Below are 22152 nucleotides of genomic sequence, written 5' to 3' on the forward strand. Positions count from 1 at the left end.
AATGGGTTGAGGAGGCAAGAGAGGGAGGAGGGCGTCTAGGCACCAGAGCACTGCAGATATCCAGGGGCAGAGAAAGTGGCTCAAACTAGGAAGGTGGCAATGGCAAGGTCGGGGGTGGGGCTTGCAGTAGACTATTGATGGCGCATGATAAAATAGGGCCCCCAAAGCTCCTGCCCTTCTTCAGGGGTCTTGGGTGAACACTGAGGAGGGGAGATTCTCAGTGTGTTAGGAAAATGAGAAGGGGCAAGGATTCCCTGTGGCTGAGGGCCTTTCTCTTCCTCCTGTGATTTTTGTTTGGCGGGGAGGTCTATCTGTGCTGCCCCACACTGCCTGGCCTCAAACTCCAGGGCTCAAGTGATCCTTCTGCCTCAGCTTCCCTAGTAGCTGGGACTCTAGGTGCACCGCAGAAGTTCTTGCTGCATCTTTATTGGGTTATATTTGTTTGTTTGATTGTGATGGGGTCTCATTATGTTGTCCAGGTTAATCTCAAGAGAACCTCCAGCCTCATTCTCTCAAGGAGCTGGGACTCCAGGCATGCCACCATGCCCAGCTCCCTCTCATGCTCTTGCTGGGACTGGTGGTCCTGGAGGCTTGTATTCCTGAAGACCCTGTGGACCATAAGATCCACACCCTGATATCCGTCTCTTCAGAGACAGCCTTGGGGAGCCTCTGAGAAACTGCTGCTATCTCTAGATAGACTGAACTGACCTCTGAGGGGACATTCAGCCAGTGTCTGCTACAGAACTGATTGCTTTCTTGGTATGTAGGGAAAACCCCTCACACATTCGGGGTCAGAGCCATCTGGGTTTCGAGCAGACTGCTGGAGAAAGTGAGTCTGCTTTTTCCACTCATGGGAATATTTCTATTTTTTTTCTTCTTTAAAAGACTTTTTTTTTTTAGATCAGTTTTAGACTTGCAGGAAAATTACTGAGAAAGGACAGAGTTGCCTTATATCCTCCCTCCCTCCAGCAGCTGTTCCTGTTAATATCTTGCATCCATCTGGGTGGCATCTTTGTTACAGTTGCTGAAGCAATATTGATGCAACGTTATTAACTAACGCCTATCCTTTACCTTAGGGTTCATTGTAAGTTGGTGGGTTCAGACGAATGAGTAATGTCATGTATTCACCACTACAGCATCAGAGAGAAGTTTCACTGCCCTAAAAATGCCCTATGCTCAGAATAGAAGTACAGATTTGGGGGTTACTGACCATTGGTGCCATTGGAAAGAAGTAAAGGCTGGGGGTAGACACCTCATTCTGATATGAAAATACCTCATAAACGTGTCAGTTCTGCTTAAATAGTCTATAAATTAACCACAATTAAGATTACAAGAGGGGACTGGGGTTGTGGCTCAGTGGTAGAGCACTTGTCTCGCAGGTGTGAGGCACTGGATTCGATTCTCAGCACTGCATATAAATAAGTGAATAAAATAAAGGTCCATCAACAACTAAAAAAAAAAATTTAAAGACAGGGGCAGCTGGGTGTGTTGCTACACATCTGTAATCTCAGCAACTCGGGAGGCTGAGGCAGGAGGATCCCAAGTTCAAGGCCAGTCTCAGCAACTTGGTGAAATCCTATCTCAAAATAAAAAATAAAAAAGGACAGAGGACAGTGGCTAAGCACCCCTGGGTTCAATCATTGGTATCAGGAAAAAAAAAAGTGGGGATGGGACAATCTAGGGGAAAAAATAAAGTTGGATTCATAATTTGCATCTTAGAAGAAGTTCCAAATGAACTCAAGATACAAATGTAAAGCATGAAAACAAAAATCTAGGGCTGGGGATGTGGCTCCAAACAGTAGCACACTCGCCTGGCATGCGTGCGGCCCGGGTTTGATCCTCCGCACCACATACAAACAAAAATGTTGTGTCTGCTGAAAACTAAAAAAATAAATATTAAAAATTCTCTCTCTCTCTCTTTAAAAAAAAAAATCTATAACCGGGAGCTAAAGGAGAAGTCTTTGTAAACATCTCAGTGTGGAAAAGGTCTTTTAAACTATGACACACTCAGAACATAAACATAACACTCAGAAGCCATAAAGCTTGCTTGCTTTATTTATTTATTTATTTATTTTATTTTATTTTATTTCTTTTTTGCATTGTTGGGCATTTAACCCAGGGCTTCACACATGCTAGGCAAGTACTCTACACAGAGGTACATCCCCAGGCCAAATTTTATTTTTTGCTTTTAAAAATGTATACAAGGCTGGGGGTATAGGCAGTTGAAGAATGCTTGCCTAGCATGTGTGAGGCCCTACACACCGTCCCCAGTACTGTACCACAAAACAAAAACCATGCAGGGGATGAGGATGCAGTTCAGTGGTAGAGTATGTGCTTAGCATGTTCAAGGGCCTGAGTTCAATCCATAGCATCACACAAACACACACAAACCATCTATACTGTGCTGTAGTTTGGGATCTGAAATGTTCCCCAAAAGCTCATGTGTAAAGGTTTTTGGTCCCAGACACAGCAATGTTCAGAGTGGTGATCTGGGGAAGTGGTTGGATCAGGAAGATGCTGACCTCATCAATGGGTTAATCCATTAAGGGATTCAGAGCTGAATGGACTGCTGGGAGGCGGCAGGACTGTAGGAATTGGGACCTAGTTGAAGGGTGTGGATCCTGGTGTGGCTTGTCCTTGTGGACTATATCTTGTCCCTGGCCACTTTGTTTCTCTTTGCTTCCCATCTGCTATGAGGAGAGCAGCCTCCTCTGCCACACGCTTCTGCTGCCATGATGCTCTGCCTCGCCTTGGGCCCCCAAAATGGAGCCAGCCAAGCATGGATTGAAACCTGTGAAACTTTCCTCCTTCATGTTGTTTTTCTCAAGTATTTTGCCACAGTAACAGAAATCTGACTAACATGCAATGTCAAAGGATGAACTGAAGAAAATAGGATAATTAGTATTTTAAAGGGCTATTTTTCTCCATTTGTAGAAAAAGAATTGTTATCTGTTAATCAGAAGCCAGAATCATTAAAAATAAGAAAAGACACTTGAACTCACTGAAAAAAAATAAGTATGAACTAACACTTCACCAAGAAATCATTTTCCACTTAATTTTTCAACAAAAAAAAATCTGAGCAGGGTGGGGCACGCCTGTAATTCCAGTGGCTTGGGAGGCTGAGGCAGGAGGGTCCCAAGTTCAAAGCCAGCCTCAGCAAAAGTGAGGCGCTAAGCAACTCAGTGAGACCCTGTCTCTAAATAAAATACAAAACAGGGCTGGGGATGTGGCTCAGTGGTCGAGTGCCTCTGAGTTCAATCCCTGGTACAAAAAAAAAATCTGGTACTTCATGGGTTGGTGAGAATTCTGGAAAAATCAAGCCTTTCTTATGTACTACTGGAGGGGTGGTAAATAGCCAGAGGGACATTTGGCAAAAAAAAAAAAAAACAATTTGGGCTTATTCCTTGGCAAAGCAATTTTTAAAATTTACCCTACAGATAATTTTTTTTTACATGTTTATGACATCCTTACAAAGTCACTCACAGAAGCTCAGCTTGCAGTAGCAGAAGCCTGCTATTAAGTGAAGAAACAAGTATGGGTCAGTAAGGGACTAGTTACTTTATAACTACTTGTATCTAAAAATGGGAATATAAAAAGGGACATATGGATAAAAAAAATTAAAAAATATGTTGCTAGGTCAGCAGCAGGATGCATGGAATTCTACCAGAGTTTAATAAAAAGCGGTGAGAAACAGATGCATATTTGGTTCAGTGATTTTTCTGATACTTCTGACACAAAATATCAACTTTCCAGCATGGACCATGTTCACAATTCCATTCCTTCTGTCACCATCCTGGAACTTGTAACAGACCCAACAGGTTAAGAGTTCCATCTCACCAGCCACCCCCACTTCTGCCCAGCTAACTAAATTTGAAGGTTCCTAAATCATTCGTTGGGCTTGGCAATGTGGTGGAAGGCTCGCAGCACTCAGGAGAGTGTTTGACTCACTGTTACTGGTTTATGATAAAGGAAGCAGGTCAGGAACAGCTAGATGGAAGCTGGCACTAGGTGAGGTATGGGGTTAGGGTGCAGAGTTGCCCTCTCCTGCTCCCAGCACACCTGTGTTCAAAGTGTTTGTCTCTTCAGTATCCCCCACTCAGAGTTGCCACCCTTGAGTGGGTCTTGGCGCAGTCTCCTTATGAATAATTCAGGGACTTTTATGAACGGCAAAAGATTCTTCTATTGCCCTGAAATTCCATAGGTCTTAGGAGCTCTGTGCCATTTAGATGTGTGTGCATGATTATAATGCCACATTTGATGATGTATGTTTGGATTCCTTCCTGAAAGGATGTAAGAAACTCCACTTTCATTGCCTCTAGGGCAGGGACCAGGAGGCGGGGAGTTGGGGGAATAAAGGGACTCTTGGTTCACAATGTACATGTGAAATATTGCCTATTTGAAATTCAGTACTGTTTTGAGGGGCTACTGAGGAGTGGACCCAGGGCACCCCGCATGCTAGGCGTGCACTTCCATGCAGCTGCATTCCCATCTCCCTCCCAATACTTTTTAGTCCTTAGCTTCGTTTCTAACGTCCTCAATCTCTAGGCTTTTAAAATTCTCCCCAGTTCTGAGGATTGAGCCCAGGGATGCTCAGGAACCCAGGAGTTCCCCACCCCATTTTTAAGTTTTATTTTGAGACAGGATCTCAATAAGTTGCTGAGGCTTGCCCCGAACTTGCCATGCTCCTGCCTCAGCTCAAGTAGCTGGGATTCCAGGTGTGCACCTGGCTGGCATCTCCAGGCTTTCTTACTCTGCCCCTTGAGATCCACTCTAGAGCGGGCAAGTAACTCCATCAGACTTGTAGACTTCTCCCCACTCCCCACTTGTTCCATCCCCTCTGTGAACAGCCACCCCTGCTGGGCTCACTACTTCCACACCTTCCCTCCCCTCTCCTCAGACAGCATCAGAACCCTCCTGGGATTAACCCATTCAAATCTCAACACTCATTGCAAAACAATACCCATGTGACAGGCCAGGCAACAGAGGCACAAGACTTGAAATAACAAGCAGGGACCTGGAATTTGAAATTAAACTGTTTGGCTCCAAAGGGCAAGTGGTAACCACTGCCCTAGACTACCCTCCCATGAACATCCAGGCCCAGTTAAATGTGCCTCCTCTGGGAAGCCTTCCTTCTCCTTCAGTAGCAAGAAATTTACTGAGTGCTCAGTATGCCTTTCCTTTGGGGGAGGGGGAGGGAACTATATGATAATAATCACTACATTATATTATTATTTAATCATTATTATTCCTAAATATCCTCAAGTCTGACCCTGAAGACATTTCTGACCTGGCCACAGAGCCATTTTCCATTTAAACTTTACCCAGTAGGTTTGGGGGCCCCTTCTTAGGGCTGCGAGTATCCCAGCTCATTGAATCCCAGATACGCTGTGTAGAGCGCCTTGTTCATAGATGGTGGATATTACAGAAGGGAAACTGAGGCTCAGGACGACAGAGACCGGCCGCCACGGGAAGAGGAAGAGCTGGTTCAAAGCCTGTGCTCACAGGTCCTAACGCTTTGACCCTCTTACCGTCATACTGGGTCAAGGAACCAGGCCAGACCTAAGCATTTGGTGTCCTGTAGACACACGTTAGTTAGAGGATCAGGACCAGAGCGGGTACACATTGTTAGGAGGAAAGGGTAGGGCAGGGGCAGTGCTGCCACCTAAGGCCCACCAGACGGGAGGCTGGGGGTGGGGGTGGACACGTGTTACATAGGGGAGTAGACAGGCAGGCAGCTCTTCAGCTGCAGAACTCAGTCCCCAGGTGTGGTGGAGGCTTGGGGAAGACTGGGAGGAGCCACAGAGTGAGCCTGGAGGGGAAACTGCCCCCCTCCCACATCCTGTTGGTCCCACTCCCACCCCCCAGGTCCCCAAGCCGACCCTCCTCAGCTCCTGTCTCCAGCTCATTGTGGAAGGTGTAGGTGCCCAGCTCTAGCTGCATCTGGGAGGCAAGACAACAAGGAAGTCCTCACCCCAGAGGTTTTTGGCCACTGAGAAGCAATTTTGGCAGCAGGGTGGATGGCACTCAGAGATCAGGGAAGGGCAGCTGGATGAGGTGTGGGAGGTCACACCTGAGATGCTGGGGCAAACCACACAGGCCACAGTGTGGGGGTAAATGGCCAGGGTTCCGGGGTGTAATGGTTAATGTGAATCATCAACTTGATTAGATTAATATATTCCAAGGATTAGGAGGGTTATGGGTTTGTCAATGAGACTCTGTCTAGGAATGATTGGCATGTGGAATAGCCAACTGAAATGGAGACCCTCCCTAAGCGTGGGCAGCACCAACCGATAGGATGATGGCTTGGATGGAATAAAAGTTGGAAGAACCAGGCAGCAGCAGATGCAAGCTCAATTCTTCTTGAACAGGTTCTTGATTGCTGGTGTGATCGTCTGAGGATATTAGACTCTCGCTTCTTCACTTTTCAAAGTGGATTCTCAAGAAGCCTTTGGTCTCAGACTAGGGTAGAACTGATCCCTCTTGTTCTGGGGCTTCAGCATCTTAAACTGCCCAGCTACTGGTTCCCCCAGCTCTCCAGCCTGCAGATGGCCATTTTTGTGGACTATCACTTCTGGTCACATATGAGAACCTAATAAGCCCCCCTTTTATAATTATACTTCTTGTTGATTCTGTTCCTCTAGAGAAGCCTAATACATGGGGTAAGGGGCCCCGGGCCTGACAGCAATCCCTCTGAACTTCACCATGGTGGGGACACCACTTCCGAGTCCAGGTCCAGTGGGTTGGCTTGTTGGCCATGACCTGGGAGGAGTAGAGTGGACAGTGAGTTGGGATGGCAGCCCAGCCTCACCTGCTCACAGCGCTGGCTTAGAAGCCCATTCGTGCCCACAGTATGTCCCTTGAGTCCTAGAACTTCCCCACCCGGGAATGCCAATCTTCCCCCAGGGCCCATGGGAAAAAAATCTCACATTTAGGTTTCTCCAAGTCCTCCTCCATCTCATTTGCTAGGAACACAAGGGCATGAGGTCAAGGGTCAAGTCTATGGCCTCCGCCCTGTCCTATCCTACCATACCCTCACCCTCAGGAGTGTCCCGCTGCCCACTCCTGCCACTCATAGTGCCAGGAACTGCTGTGGTTGTGCTCACAGAGCGTCAGGTTAGCACACCGGAAGGAGACCAGCCCCACAGCCAGGAGGAACTGCAGACAGGCTGGGGCAGCCAGAGGCCCTGGGGATGAGGCCAGCAGCCAGGTTCCTTCACACCCCAGAGGTTTTGGACAGGGAAGAAAAGACAGTAAAATGAGGGGCCCAGCAAAGATAAGGGGAAGGGTTCCCCCAACAGTCCAGGGGACCCAGCAGCACTGAATCCCATTAAGTCAACCTTCTACTCAAGTGACCCCAGCCTCTACACCCCACTTTGCTTCCTTACCGTATCTGAAATCTGGAAGCAGGTGTCTTTGGAGAGGAACTCCTGGAAAAAGCTGTCCTCTGGAGGTAGAGAAGAAAAACAGGGGACACAGGTCATGCCCCATAGATAAAATGGTCAAAGCCCAAACCACCACTGAACCCATGTTCTGACAAGATTCCCCTCCCACCTGCCACACGTGACCAGAGAGGCTTGGGAGGCCGGCTTGAGCAGAGCAGGACCCTGCCTTCCACAGCTCTTTGCATTCTTGACCCCATCACCCCTCCCATGCCAGCCTCCCGAAACTCACCCAGAATGTTGAGGAAGGCCTGGACTCCTGGCCCTGGTGGGGATGAAGAAACCCATTACCCCCCCCCCCCTTGTTGGCTGCAGTCCCCCAACTTCTCTGGGTGATAACCACGGGAACAATGGCAGGGTCTCCGGTATCACTTATCTCATAGGGAGTAGGAGCAGGGTGGGGCAGGGTGGAGCAAGGGGACCTGCAGATACAGCAGCCTCAGGACTTGGTACCTATACAATGACCTCCCACAAATCAAAGAGGAAGGTGAGGCTGGCCGGAAAGAGGACGGGGAGGTGGAGGGCAGGGTGCAGAGACTCAAGGATTCAGAACAGAGGGCACCTGGGAGGCCTGACAGATGGGGAGGCCAGGAAAGAAGCAAAGATCTGCTGAGGACTGCAGCACCCCCACCCTCCTCCTGGTGCACGGACCAGAGAGTAACAGCAGCAGCAAGCACCTCCTAGGTGCTCGGGACTGTGCTAAAAGCTCTAAGGGCTTCATCTTACTGCCCCCTGGGAGGCGGGTGTAACAGGGACCTATTTTGCAAAGGAAGCAACCAGGCTTCAGTTAGGTGAAGGTGGAACCCACATATTCAAAAAGCCTGAGAACTTTCCCCTTGCTGCCCAGATCTCAACCACCTCTTACACCAAAGAGTTGGAAGGGCACATGCCCCCTATATCAAGGGGGAACTGAGGACCAAAGAGAATGACATCAAATAGCTGGATTTAGAAAAAGTTGAGATTGGGGCCTCCTCAAACTATGGTTTGTTTTTTTGTGGTGATGGGGATTGAATCTAAGGGCACTCTGTGTCTGAGCCGCAGCCCCAGCCCTTCCCCCGACCCACCTTGTGGTGCTTGGGATTCAACCCAGGGCCTTCTGCATGCGAGGCAAGCACTCTACCAACTGAGCCACATCCCCAGCCCTTCCCGGCCCTATTTTGTATTTCACTTAGACACAGGGTCTCACTGAGTTGCTTAGTGCTTCGCTTTTGCAGAGGCTGGCTTTGAACTCGCAATCCTCCTGCCTCAGCCTCCCAAGCCGCTAGGATTACAGATGCACGCCACAGCTCCTGGCTCAGTTCTTAATATTTTTTAAAATTTAAGACAGGGTATTTTTAAATTACTGAGGCTGCCCTCCACCTTTTGAGATTCACCTCAGCCTCCTGAGTCGCTGGGATTACAGGTGCGCGCCACCAAGCCCAGTTCCTCATTTTCAAGCTGCTTCCCTAACCTTCCCTTAACCTTTCACAGAGATGCCAACCAAGGGGCTCTGGAGAAGGTGCCAACCACCCCTCTTCTCCCCCCACACCCCAAGGTCAACCTGGGAGTCTTCAGCCGGCTCCTCCCTCAAGAAGCCTCACCGGCCAGCAGGAATTAACCACAGCATAACTCAGGACCCAGCGCACCAACGCATTTATATATCCCAAGGGTGGACCCCGCCCCGCCCCTCCACCAATCAGAATCCTCCTGGAGAGGGGGGCGTGGCTTGCCCCTCTCCCACCACTTCTACCTGTGAAGCCAGTCACCACCTGCCTTGCAGCTGCGAGGTAAAAGTTTTCCCAAAGCTTCCTCACCCATAAGAGGGGCAGGACCACTGGACCCCGGGGCCTGAAACCCCTACAGGACAAGAAGCTAAAACATCCTCCTTTCTCCCACCACGCTGTACTTGGGAATAAACCCAAGGGCTCTCTATCACTGAGCTATACCCCCAGCCCTTTATTTTTTGAGACAGGGTCTCTCTAAATTGTTGAGGCTAGTCTCGAACTTGAGATTCTCCTACCTCAGCCTCCTAAATTGCAGAGATTACATATGTAGGTGTTGTTAGTAGCTTTACTTCACAAAGGAAGAAGCAACCACTAAAATGCAGTGTTGTCTCCAGAGAGGTTAAGTAATTTACTTCCAGTCACACAGCCAGTAAACAGAAAGTCAAGTTTCCACCTAGCTGTCTGGCCCGGTCTTCACAAAGGGATCTGAGGGTCCTTCTGTCTGTTTCAAGACTGATTCTGAACAAAGCCTGACCTAGAGAAGGTTTTGAGTAAAACCCAGTAGTGAACCCCAGACCGGCTGTGTTCACCCCATCTCCTGTCTACTGATAATGCTAGAGATCAGTAGAGAATGCAGAAAAGAAGCCCTAGGTTTGTAGGGTATGCAGCTTGGTGGTAGAGCATTAGCCTGACATGTGTGGGGGGTGGCGGGGAGAAGAGGAGGGAGGAGAAAGAAAAGAAAAAAGTCTGTTGATTAAGTGCAGACTCCTCAGCAGTAGTGTGTTCCAGTCTGCAACCTTCTTCCCCCTTCCCCGGCTTCTCGTGTGATTTTTCCCACTAGGAAGTCAGGCTTGTCATGTAAGAATAAAAGAAATTGAAGTTAAAGTGTAAAAGACCGGGCATTGTAAAGTTTCTAAGCTGCAAGGCCTGAGTTAAAAAGTAAAGGACCAGGTATTGTTAAGTTCCTATGGTACACCCAAAACCTGAAATTCCTGTAGCTGTTAGGACAATACCCGGAACTGCCCAGTAAATATTCCCCCTGACCATCTGGTTGTTTAATAACCTAGGACCCTGTGCGGCTTGGCACGTAGGCATTGCAGGGCCTAAACCAATCAGTTTGAATGTGTACCCCGATTTAGAACTGACCTATCACCCCCACCCGACCTGTTCCCGCCAATGAATGTACTAATCATGTCTAAGAATTGTTGTTTGATTTTCCCGTGCCTCATGATGATTTGCTCTGATGTATGCAAGGCCCCCGCCCTCCCCAAAAAGTGTACTTAAGCACTGCTCAACCCCTGCTCAGGGCTCTGAGCCGCTCTCCCTTGTTGAGTGAGCACGGAGCCCCAGCGTGCCGGATTGGATCCTCAATAAACCGCTTTTGCTGTTGCATGAGCCGGTCTCTTGGTGGTCTCTTCCTCTGACGTTCGCTGGACCCTTACAGTCATCCCCAGCCCCCAGACCTGACTTGATCCAATACCTAAGCGTGTTGCTCCTACTTTCTGAATGAATAAATGGCTTACAAGGCCGTGCTGTCCCTGCTGCCCTTGCTCATCTCTCCACCCACAGCCCGGCCCTGGCCCTCTGTCACAACCCACCCTCCAACCAGGACAGTGTACATCTGGAACCTGAGCAGACATGGCGCATGCCCCATCTGAGCAGGAGCTTAAAAGCCCAGTGTGGCTCTGCCATTACTCTCATCCATCTGCCAGGAGCCTGGTGTCCCCCTGGAAGGGCAGCCTCTCCATCCAGGTTCTGGAATAAAGAGGACATGGAACTGAGTCAGAGCCACACACTATAAGGGGTGTGGAAAATGAGCAAGAAATCGAGTCTTGTTCTTGAGAGCCACAGAGATGTTGGGGTTGTCTATGATTCTGTAGCTCCACTACAGGCAAGACAGCCTGCAAGACTAGATCCCCGCGGCTCATGTCAGGAAAAGCAAACCAAGAAGACCAGAGGCCAGCCTGGCCATGGAGCTCAGTGGCAGAGCACCGCCTAGCACTGATGAAGCCCTGGTTCCATCCCCAGCACTGTCAAGAAAAAAAAAAAAAAAAAAGACCAGAGGCTCCTATCCCAGCCCGCCCCACCAGCTTGTAGAGAGGCGGTATCTTTCTAGTAAGGCTTGGCTTCCGCCATCCTCCCAGTTCCTACAGAGCAGCAAAGGTGCTCTCCCAGCGGGAGAGGCAGCCTTAGAGACAGAGCTCCGCCGTGTTGCCCTTGGGAACCGGTTTTTCTGGAACAATGCCCGTGAGCACTGTCCAACAAGACGGAGATCTTGACTGACAGCCGTTGAGAGAGCACTCAACATCTCCATACTAGTACAACAAGGAAAGTGGCAGAGCAACCAGAAGAGTGAGAGAAACCAGGGAAGGAGATGGCCACCAAGGGCCCTAGGGGGTCACAGTCCACCCTGGAGCTGGGAGAGCTGTGGCCACGCACTAGGCTGCACCCACTCAGGAACAGTCAGAGCTGCAACCAGACCCTCCACAAGAGGCAGCAGCCAGGCTGGTACAGGGGCTGAAGCATGACCTTGGTTACTCTGCCCTGGTCACCACTCCTAGGAAACCCAGCTTAAAAATAAAACTGCTCCCTGGCAGCCTGGAAGCCCATACACACACAGCAAGGCTGCACTGTCGCACAAGTAGGCAGGGAGGGAAATTGCAAACTACCAGTCCCTGTCCGAACGTGGGCAAAAACACAAACACTCAGCCACAGGAGCAGCCTGCAAGCCACACACTCAACCCCACAGGAGGGAGGGGCTCTGACTCAGGCAGGAAGCCCAAACTCGGACCGATGATTGAGATATGCCGCTCCAGGGCAACCCTGAGGAAGACAAGGTCACCATAAAAATAGGAAAAAACCCTCCGAGCCTAACCATCCTAGGCTACATGCTGCAAGGAAATAGACGTCATGGGGTTAACTCAGGCAGGGCACAAACAAGTGACCAAGCACGCAGGACAGCTGCCCTGAGTCCTGAGATCCGTATCTGGAGTTGCTACAGTGTTATCAGAAATATGCAGTTTTCCACCAAGAAGTCAGAAGACAGGCAAAGGAACTGCCGAGCGCGATTCCTACACAGAAGAAAGGCAGCCACAGACACTGTTTCTGAAGGACGTTGGACTTAGCAGAGGTGGCTTCAGAGCAGCTGTTATGAAAAGTTCAAAGAACCAGAGGAGACCCCACGTGAAGAACTGTAGGCAAATGTGATGACGGTGGCTCATGAAACAGACTCCACTGAAGAGACAACCAAATGGACATGCAGCACCGGAGAGCGCAGCAGCTAAATTAAAAACTCACTGGAGGGCTGGGGCTGGGGCTGGGGCTCAGGGGTAAAACGCTTGCCTAGCATGCATGAGGCACTGGGTTCGATTCCTAGCACCACATACAAATACATAAAATAAAGGTCCATTAACAACTAAAAATATTTAAAATAATAATAATAATAATAAAAAAACTCACTAGAAGAGCTTCACAGAGACTCGGATCAGCAGAAGAATTGGTGAATTCGAAGACAGGCCAATAGAGATTATGGAGTCTGAACAACAGAGAGGGTACAAGAAGGGAGAAAATGAACAGAGATTTAGGGAAATGTTAATACTATGTTAATAGATTTTAGAGAAAATATATATGATTATCTTCATAGACACTGAAAAAAACCTATAAAATTCAACATCTCACTTTATTAAAATACTTAATCAAATAGGAATTGAGTGACACTTTTTTTGGGGGGAGGGATACCAGGGATTGAACTCAGGGGCACTCATCCACTGAGCCACATCCCCAGCCTTATTTTGTATTTTATTTAGAGACAGAGTCTCACTGAGTTGCTTAGTGCCTCACTTTTGCTGAGGCTGGTTTTGAACTTGGGATCCTCCTGCCTCAGCCTCCCAAGGCGCAGGCATGTGCCACTATGCCTGTGAGCGATACTTGCTTAATATGAATAGATATAAATATTATGTGCTAGATATGGAATAATGCTAATGAAAGTGGTAATTAGCTAGATAGATGAGACATATTCTAATGGCAGTGTCTGTTTCTTTTTTTTTATTATTTGTTCTTTTTAGTTATATATGACAGTAGAATGCATTTTGACATATCATAAACACTTGGAGTATAACTTCCCATTCTTGTGGTTGGACATGATGTGGAGTTACACTGGCTGTGGGTTCATACATGAACATCGGAAAGTCATGTCCAATTCATTCTACTGTCTTTCCCATTTCTATCCCCCACCCCTTCTCCTCATTCCCCTGCCCAATCCCTTGAGCCTCCACTCCACACACACACACACACACACGTACTGCCTATTGTGAGTCAGCATCCCCATATCAGAGAGAACATTTGGCCTTTGGTTTTTTGGGATTGCTAATGCCAGTATCTTACTAAAAGCAGAAATGCTGGAAACATATCACTAAGTTCAGGAACAAGGCAAGGATACCCACTATTTCTGCTACTATTTAAAATTTTACTACAGGTATTAGCCAATGCAATTAGACAAGAGAAACAATGTACAAGCACCAGAACTGGTAAAGAAACTGTAAATCTATATAAGCATATGATAAGAAAGCTGACTTGTAAAACCCAAGGGAATCAGTGATAGAACTAATTCAAATAATATTTCAATTATGTTGACAGGATATCAACTTGGTACTCAGAAACCAATAATAGTCTTGCCGGGTGGGGTGGTGCATGTCTATTATCCCAGCAGCTCAGAAGGCTGAGGCAGGAGGATCTCAAGTTTGAGTCCAGCCTCAGCAACTTAGTGAGACCCTGTCTGAAAATAAAAAAAAAATATTTTTAAAAAGGGGCTGGGGATATGGTTCAGTGGTTAAGCACCCCTGGGTTCAATCCCTGGTACCAAAACAAACAAACAAAAAATGAAGAAACAAAAAAGGGGCTGGGGATGTGGCTCAAGCGGTAGCGCGCTCGCCTGGCATGCGTGCAGCCCAGGTTCGATCCTCAGCACCACATACAAACAAAGATGTTGTGTCCGCCGAAAAACTTAAAAAAAAAAAAAAAAATAAATATATATATATATATATATATATATATATATAAAATTCTCTCTCTTAAAAAAAAAGAAACAAAAAAGTCTTTATAAACATAAACAATAACCAATTAGAAGATACAACGACAGCTGGTTGTGGTGGACCTCTCCTATAATCCCAGTGACTCAGGAGGCTCAGGCAGGAGGATTGCAAGTCCAAAACTAGCCTAGTAACTTAGCAAGAACCTAAGCTACATTGCAAGACACTGTCTCAAAATAAAAAACAAAAAGGGCAAAAGGGGCTGGGGATGTGGCTCTGTGGATAATCAACCCTGGGTTGTTTAATCCCTGGTGCCGAAAGAAAGAAAAGAAACATGTAGCCTCTTAAACAGATGCAGAAATTCTAAATAAATGATCAGCAAGCTGAGTCTGGTGATGTATAGAAAAGAAAACACATGGTGCCCAAGTTGAATTTATTCTAAAAATGCAAGGTTAGAGATAAGAACATTAATTAATGTAATTTACCTCTTTAACAGAGAAGCAGGACCATCTCAATGAATGTAGAGCACATCCTGCTACCCCAGGGAAATAGACCCCACGATGCGTATCACACTAGTGGGAACATGGGGCTAGGAACTATCAGGGAGAGTGCGGGGAGTGGCTGGCCAGTCGTTGAGAGAGGATCTAGACACTGGGGACTTCGCTACAGTCAGTTTTATACTGAAAAAGCAAATCCTTCCCATCCTCAATTGAAACATCTTTGTTCATGCACTTAGAATAAAGTAACCACTTGAATTTGAGAAAAATAAAAGCAAGGTGATGAGTTTCCAAATAGTAATAAAATGTGGGGCTGTAGAATTTTGGGCTGGGAGAGAGGTGAGGTGACAGGGAGAAGAAAATAGGAGAACCTGATGTTGCTAATGTTTCTCAAGTTGGGTGTTTCTTTTAGTAGTCCACTCTGTTGCTTACGTACACTTGGTATAAATCATTTCATACATAGCAAATATTTCATATTGTATCTGTATATATTTTTATTCATTTATTTTAAACTGACAAGATTTTATGCATTTATCCTGAACAATATAAGGATGTGTAGTATATATGCATTGAATATTTCATAGTTCTATTTTTTTAAGAACAAATAAAATTACATTTATTTGGGGCTAATTAGGGTTGCAATCCAGGTGCCAGGCAAGGTGGTTCACACCTGTGATCCCAGTGGGCTGGGAGGCTGAGGCAGGAGAATCACAAGTTCAAAGCCAGCCTCAGCAATTTAGGTGAGACCCTAAGCAACTTAGCAGAGACCCTGTCTCAAAATAGAAAATAAAAAGGGCTGGAGATGAGGCTCAGAGGTTAAGTGCTTCTGGTTTCAATCCCGGGTACCAAATAAATAAATAAAGTTCAGACAGGGTCTCACTAATTTTTAGCTGAGGCGCTCACTAAATTGCTGAGGCTGGCCTCGAACTGGCGATCCTCCTGCCTCAGCCTCACGAGTTGCTGGGATGACAAGCACACACCACTGTGCCCAGATCCAAGCTTGTTTGTTGGTTTTTAATATCTCATAATTTAAAAAAGTGATCTCACGGTGCTGCCCCTAAACCTGCTGGATCCCCCAGCCTGGAGAATCACTGTCCCTTTTGTATCTAAGGTGTGTGGGGGGGTGTCCTCCCTCTCCCTGCCCTCATCCAGTCAGGAGTGCGTCTGGCTCTCTGCGCCTTTGGCATCTCCATCCACCCAGCCCAGCCCTGCACTGCCCAGGCGGCTGTCATCTCTCCTAGTTGGCTGCATCTGCTTCCTGACCACTCTTCCGGCTCCGACTGGTGCTGCCCTCCCTCCTCCTCCCCCTCTCTGTTACAGGATGTCTCCCGTGTGGTCCAGCTAAAACCCGTCAGTGCCTTACCTGACTGGTGCAAGTCCCCAAGTCACGAGACTGTTCATGGCCCTGCGTGATCGGCCTCTGTCTCCCTCTGAAGACTCATTTTCTGTCATTCTGAGCTCCACTCTCCAGGCCAGTGCTCCTGGGATTTCTTCTCCTTCTTCTGCTGTGGCGTTCATTGGTTTGTTTGTGGTGCTGTGCATGGAACCCAGGTCCCTGTGATTGCTACAGTGGCATCTACCACTGCATACACCCCCAGGCCCCACTCTGAGACCCTCTGTTTTCTTTAACAGGCCCGCGTCTTCAGCCCAGAGGACCTTCCTGTTCCCTCTCCCTTCCACCTGCCTCTAGCCATTTTAATTTCATTTTTAAAAAATCAATTAATTAGGGCTGAAAAGAAATTCATGTCTGAGTATACTAAACACCACTGAGTTGACTGGCAGGGTGGCACACGCCCATAATCCCAACTAGTTCAAGAGGCTGAGGTAGAAGGATCCCAAGATAAGGCCAGCCTGGGGCAACTTAATGAGACCACATCTCAAAAAAAAAAAAAAGTTCTGGGGATGTCCCCAGGATGGTGGGGTGCCCTGGGTTCAACCCCCAGTACTGAACAAAACAAAACGGGAATCATTGAATCCTACAACTAAAATGGATGGATTTTTTTCATGTTTTGTTTTGTTTTGAATATATTTCCATCACTGCATATATCACTATGTAATACATTGTGTCTGAATTGTAGTAAAACACACGATGCAAACTTTACCATCTTACCAGGGACAGTAGCATGTGCCTGTAACCTCAGTTGCTGGGGAGGCTGGGGTAGAAGCATCATAAGTTTGAGGCCAGCCTAGGCTACTTAGGGAGACCCTGTCTCAAAATAAAGAGTTTAAAAAGGGCCTGGGGATGTGGCTCATTGGTAGAGCACTTGCCTGGCACATGTGAGGCCTGGGTCTGATCCTCAGAACCACATAAAAATAAATAAATAAGGGCTGGGGATGTGGCTCAAGTGGTAGCGCGCTCGCCTGGCATGCGTGCGGCCCGGGTTCGATCCTCAGCACCACATACAAACAAAGATGTTGTGTCCGCCGAAAACTAAAATAAATAAATATTTTTAAAAAAATAATAAAAATAAATAAATAAATAAAAGTTATTGTGTCCATCTACAACTAAAAAATATTTTTATAATTAATTAATTAATTTTTGTTTTGGTACCAGGAATTGAACCCAGGGGTACTTCACCACTGAGCCACATCCCTAGCCCTTTTTTAGGACAGGGCCTTGCTAAATGGCTGAGGCTGGCCTTGAATTTACAATCCTCCTGCCTCAGCCTCCCAGAGTCCTGGGATTACAGGTGTGGGGCCCCATGCTTGGCTCTGATTTCATTTTAAAGGTCACTTCCTGCTGTAGTTTGGGTCTTAAGTGTTCCCAGAGGCTGAGTGTTGAAGGCTTGTGCTGGCCTGCGGTGCTCTGGGGAGCTGGTGGCATCTTTAGGAGGTGGAGCCTAGGGGAAGGAATTAGGTCAGTCTCTTTTTCTGCCTTGTGGTAGCCCTGAGGCGAGCAGCTTTGCTTTCCCATGGTACTCCCCACCATGATGTCCGGCCTTCCCAGGCCCTCAAACAATGGAGGCAACCAACTAAAACCTTTGACATGGCAGGGCAGGGGCTGGGGTTGTGGCTCAGAGGTAGAGCTCTTGCCTACCATGCATGAGGCACTGGGTTCCATCCTCAGCACCACATAAAGTAAAATAAAGACAATGTGCCCACCTATAAGTAAAAAATGAATATTAAAAAAAAAAAAAACCTTTGACATCAAGGGTCAAAATAAAATCTTCCTCCTTATAAGTTGATTTTCTCAGGTATTTTGTTACAGTAACAGAAAATCAACTAACATACTTCCTTACCTAGTTTTTTTGTTATTAGCGCTTGAAAACCTCCCTCTCTTATGTTTAATCATAATGTGCCAATAAAAATATGGAGAAAAACCAAAACAAAAACCCCTCCCTCTCTTACGATCTCACTCTCTGTTTTCTTAACTTCTGACCAAAAGTAGATTTCCAGGAAACCCAAAGCCCACAGGGGATGACAGGACACTGAGACAGGAGAAGCCTGGATCGCTGCCCTCTGGTGGTGACCTTCTGAAAGACATTTGAAATATTAATTCAAATGTTGTATAAAGGTTAGCCCCAGAACCTTGTGGTTTAAATCCAAACACAACGTATTATCTTCTTACACTCTTTGTGAGTCAGGAGTTATTTATTATTTATTTATTTATTTATTTATTTTTTGGTGCTGGTGGTTGAACCCAGGGCCTCATGCCCACTTGGCAGGCACCCTAACCACTGAGCTACACCCCTAGCCCTCAAGTCAGTAGGTTCGGACTCAAGTCTCTCATGAGGTTTGCTGTTGAGATGTTGGTTGCAGCCACGGTCATTTGTGGTGCTGGGGGCTTCCCCTCCCAGGGGGCTCACTGCGTGGCTGCTGGCTGGGAGGCCTCAGTTCCTCACCTCATGGACCTGCCCGTAGGACTGCTTGAGCATCTTCATGACACAGCAGCTGGCTTCCCCTGAAACAAGTGACCCAGGAGGAATGCAAGCAGGGAGCCAAAGGGACTTTGGTGACCAGATCTCTGAAGTCAATTGTGCTCGATTCTATTGATTAGAAGTAAGTCCAACTCATGGCTCCACCTCCTAAAAGACGTATGGAGAATGTGCGAGACTGGGAGACTCCAACATGGAACCCATCCAAAGGCCTCTTGGTACCTGCACTGGAGGGAAAGCAAATCTCAGCCTGAGCACTGCTCTGCTTTGCAGTCAGGGCTATATTCACGCTCCCTGGCAGTCCCACTGTGTGTCCCTCCTAAGTTTCCATTCCATTTCTTCTCGGGTGAATAATCACAATTTCTTCTCCTTCCTCAAACGTGCAACACTCTCCCTTACCTGCTCCTCTGTCCACCTGCATCTGTGCCTCCCCATCTCCTCTCTTCCCGCCTGCAGGGTGGAATCACTCTCTCCTCTCAAAGCTTAGCTCCTCCAGCCTCCTCTCCCTTCTTGATTTCTCAGTCACCGCTTGTCCGTGTTTCCTGTTTTTCATTCTGTCTTTCTCCCCCCCCCACCCCCCACCCCGGCCGAGCTGGGGCTCAAACACAGGGCCTCAAACATGTTAGGCAAATGCTGTCCCAGGAGCCACATCCCAGTCCTCCTGGTTTCTCTTTCTTTTCTTTTTGTCTTTTCACTGGAGGGTCCACGGGGCAGGGACCTTATTCTCTACACGTGGAACGGGCCTGGCTTGCCAGGGGCAATCAATAAATGAGTGAATGAATGAGGGGAGGGAAAGCACCCATTCGTCAGGAAGGAAGAATGAGCAGGCTGAGCAGTGTGAGTTTTGGTCCCAGGGATTGAACTCAGGGCCACTTAACCAATAAGCCACACCCCCAAACCTTTTTGTGTTTTATTTAGAGACAGAGGCCTCCTTTACTCAGGGCCTCGCCAAGTTGCTGAGGCTGGCTTTCAACCACTGATCCTCCTGCCTCAGCCTCCCACACGGCTGGGATTACAGGCGGGCGGCACCTCCCTAAATATCTTAAACCAGGCAAGAAGACTCCGAAGGGAAGAGGTGACTTTTAACTCATGGCTGTCCCTGGTACTTGTTCCTTTGCTCAACACACGTCCTGTAAATGTGAGCTGATTGGCCTGCTGCCAGCTGATTGCCAAGGCCACACAAGCCCTGGCACCTTTCTTTGTGCTGTTGTTGGGTGACCCACCGTGCTTCCCCTGGATCTGTCCTTGGCGTGTCTGGGCAGGCCTCCCCAGCTGGCTGCCTGCCCCCTGCAGAGGGGAGATACATCAGCTTCCTGTCCCTGCTCTGCCCTCTGAGGACACCCGGGCTCAACAACTGTCTCAGGTGGCAGCCAGCCAGGGAGCCTGAAGTGGCTGTTCCTTGGTTTTTCCCAGAAACTGTTAGGAATGGCTCAGCCTTGGGTTGGGGTTGCTCCCCAGGCCCCCAGTGGAGGTGACAGGCCAGGCTGGGTGAGAGGCAGTAGCATCCTAGCTCGGCCACTCTCCAGCCGGGTGACTTGGGCTAAGTTCTTAGTCTTTTTTCTTTTTTAAAAACGTTTGTGTTTTAGTTGTAGATGGACACAATGCCTTTGTTTAGTTTTATGGGGTGCTGAGGGTGGAAGCCAGGGCCTCAGGCTTAGCGCTCCACCACTGAGCCCCAGCCCAGCCCCAGTTCGTCATCTTTTCAAGCATCTGTTTTCTCATCAATAAAATGGCAAGCTGGGGGCTGGGGATATAGCTCAGTTGGTAGAATGCTTGCCTTGCATGCACAAGTCCCTGGGTTAAATCCCCAGCACCAAAAAAATAAAATGGCAAGCTGTCGTGGAGAAAATGAACATGGAGCAAAGTGCAGGGGCTGACAGCAGGGTTGTGGGGCCACCTGGCTTGGGTTTAAATCCCGTTATTCCTTTGTAGCTGTGCAACTCTGGGCAAGTTACTTAACCTCTCTGTGTATAAAATAGGTATGGTAATAGTACCTGGCTCATGGGGTTGTCATGAGGATGAGAACTGCCTGGCATGCAGTCGGAGCTCATCACTTCTGGGCTGGCTGTGCTATTACCCTGATTTCTGTAGTGCTCAGTGGGAGATGTTCTTGTGGTTCTGAGCCCTGCCCTGGTGGCAGTCACACGAGGCTGTGTTTGCATCACGTCAAGTGCCAGGGGCACACGGAGAAGACTGAGACTCCCTCAGTTTGTGGCTGCTGCTGGAAATGTCTTTGGGTGTACACTAAGGGTTTTCTGAGCAAACAGGAGAGGGAAAAGCTCGCTGTTAGGTCGGTGGTGGCCACTTGGTGGCGATTTAGAATAGAATAAAGCAGCCGCGAGAAAGGAACATCAATCAGGTGACTTCGGAAACTCCTGTCAATCAGCAGGACCCCCTGGCCAATCCTGGAGTTCAGCCAGCTCCCCTGACCAACTCCAAAGGAACAAGGGGCCCTAAAAACACCTTTTCCTGTCCCAAGCCCTTCCCTTCCTGCCGTGAGCCCCATAAAAGTCCAGTCCAGTCGAGCTTCCACGGGTTTCTCCTTAGACCTTTCTCCTGTCCACTCTGTGGGCTGATCCTCCCAGGAGTGATATCTCAATAAAGCCTGGTTTGGCGGCCTCTTTAAATCTGCCTCCTTTGGTCGCTGCCCGCCTTCGCCTGATCTGACACTCGCTATAGCACGTGGTGACAGGAGGAGCCAAAGTAAAGGAAGCTAGGCTGAGGAGGCCCGTGGGGTTTGGGGAGAAGCAAGCTGAGCTGAACTACAGAGGTGTGGTGGGTGAGGGAGGCAGGCTGGAAGCAGGCCATGCAGAGATCCAGCTGCCTAGTTAGGGAGGTCTTTGCTAGAGCCGGGCAGGTGCTGGTGGCTGCACATCTGTCCAGCTCCTCCCAGCTGTCTCCTGGGCCGCAGAAGCTGAAGCAGTAAAAATGCATGTATTGCAGGTGTTCCTCCACAGTTCTGATCATGCCAAAATTAAAGTTGGACCGAATGTGATGGTAGGAGAAGGGTGTGGCTCCAGGTGGCCCTCCTGCGGCTGTGCTTCCAAGAGGTCTGCTGTGGCTCTGGGACCACTATACTGCGGAGGCTTCTAAACCCTTGGACTGCAGTTTGCCTCCCTTGAACAGCTGAGTATTGCTCTGCCTGTGACATACCACTATAAGTAGATCCCTGCCCAGGAAGCTATTTATAGCAAAGATGTCTCCTCATCTTTCACAACGCTTTGGGTCCCTAATTCTGCCAGAACTCACCACTCCAGAGCTGTCAGGCCCAACGATTTATTTATCCAACTACCCACCCATCCTCCCACCCCTCCAATCATTTATTTATTCTCTCCTTCATCATTTACCAAGCTCTTATTCTGTAGTAGGCATTGGACTGGTAGTAGGCTGGGAACAGGGAGGCAGATCAGACTATTGCTATGAATTGAGCCGCCCTAAAACAGAGGCTTACAATAACAATCATTTGTTTTCTTACAATTTGGGCAAGACCATGAGGGGATGGCTCTTCCTTCCTTCCTTCATGTGGCACCACTTGGAGCACCTCATTTTGGACAGGAAGATCTGCTTCCAAGATGGGCACACTCCCATGAATGGCAGCTTGGTGATAGCTG

At 48.1% G+C, this 22152-nt stretch overlaps 1 protein-coding gene across 1 annotated transcript; it reads right to left on the reverse strand.

Moving 5' to 3' along the window:
• Positions 1–5739: 5739 nt before the first annotated feature.
• On the reverse strand, positions 5740–18547 carry Spdyc (speedy/RINGO cell cycle regulator family member C). The gene is given in 9 exon segments (XM_046444504.1): positions 5740–5942; positions 5945–6075; positions 6077–6143; positions 6519–7004; positions 7086–7155; positions 7386–7444; positions 7672–7695; positions 7698–7767; positions 18509–18547. Coding segments are annotated over 9 exon segments (1149 nt in total).
• Positions 18548–22152: the final 3605 nt, after the last annotated feature.

The sequence above is a fragment of the Marmota monax genome, unplaced genomic scaffold (assembly GCF_021218885.2).
Source record: "Marmota monax isolate L192 unplaced genomic scaffold, Marmota_monax_Labrador192_F-V1.1 WCK01_AAM20220418_F8-fsc00038, whole genome shotgun sequence".
Classification (NCBI taxonomy): domain Eukaryota; kingdom Metazoa; phylum Chordata; class Mammalia; order Rodentia; family Sciuridae; genus Marmota; species Marmota monax.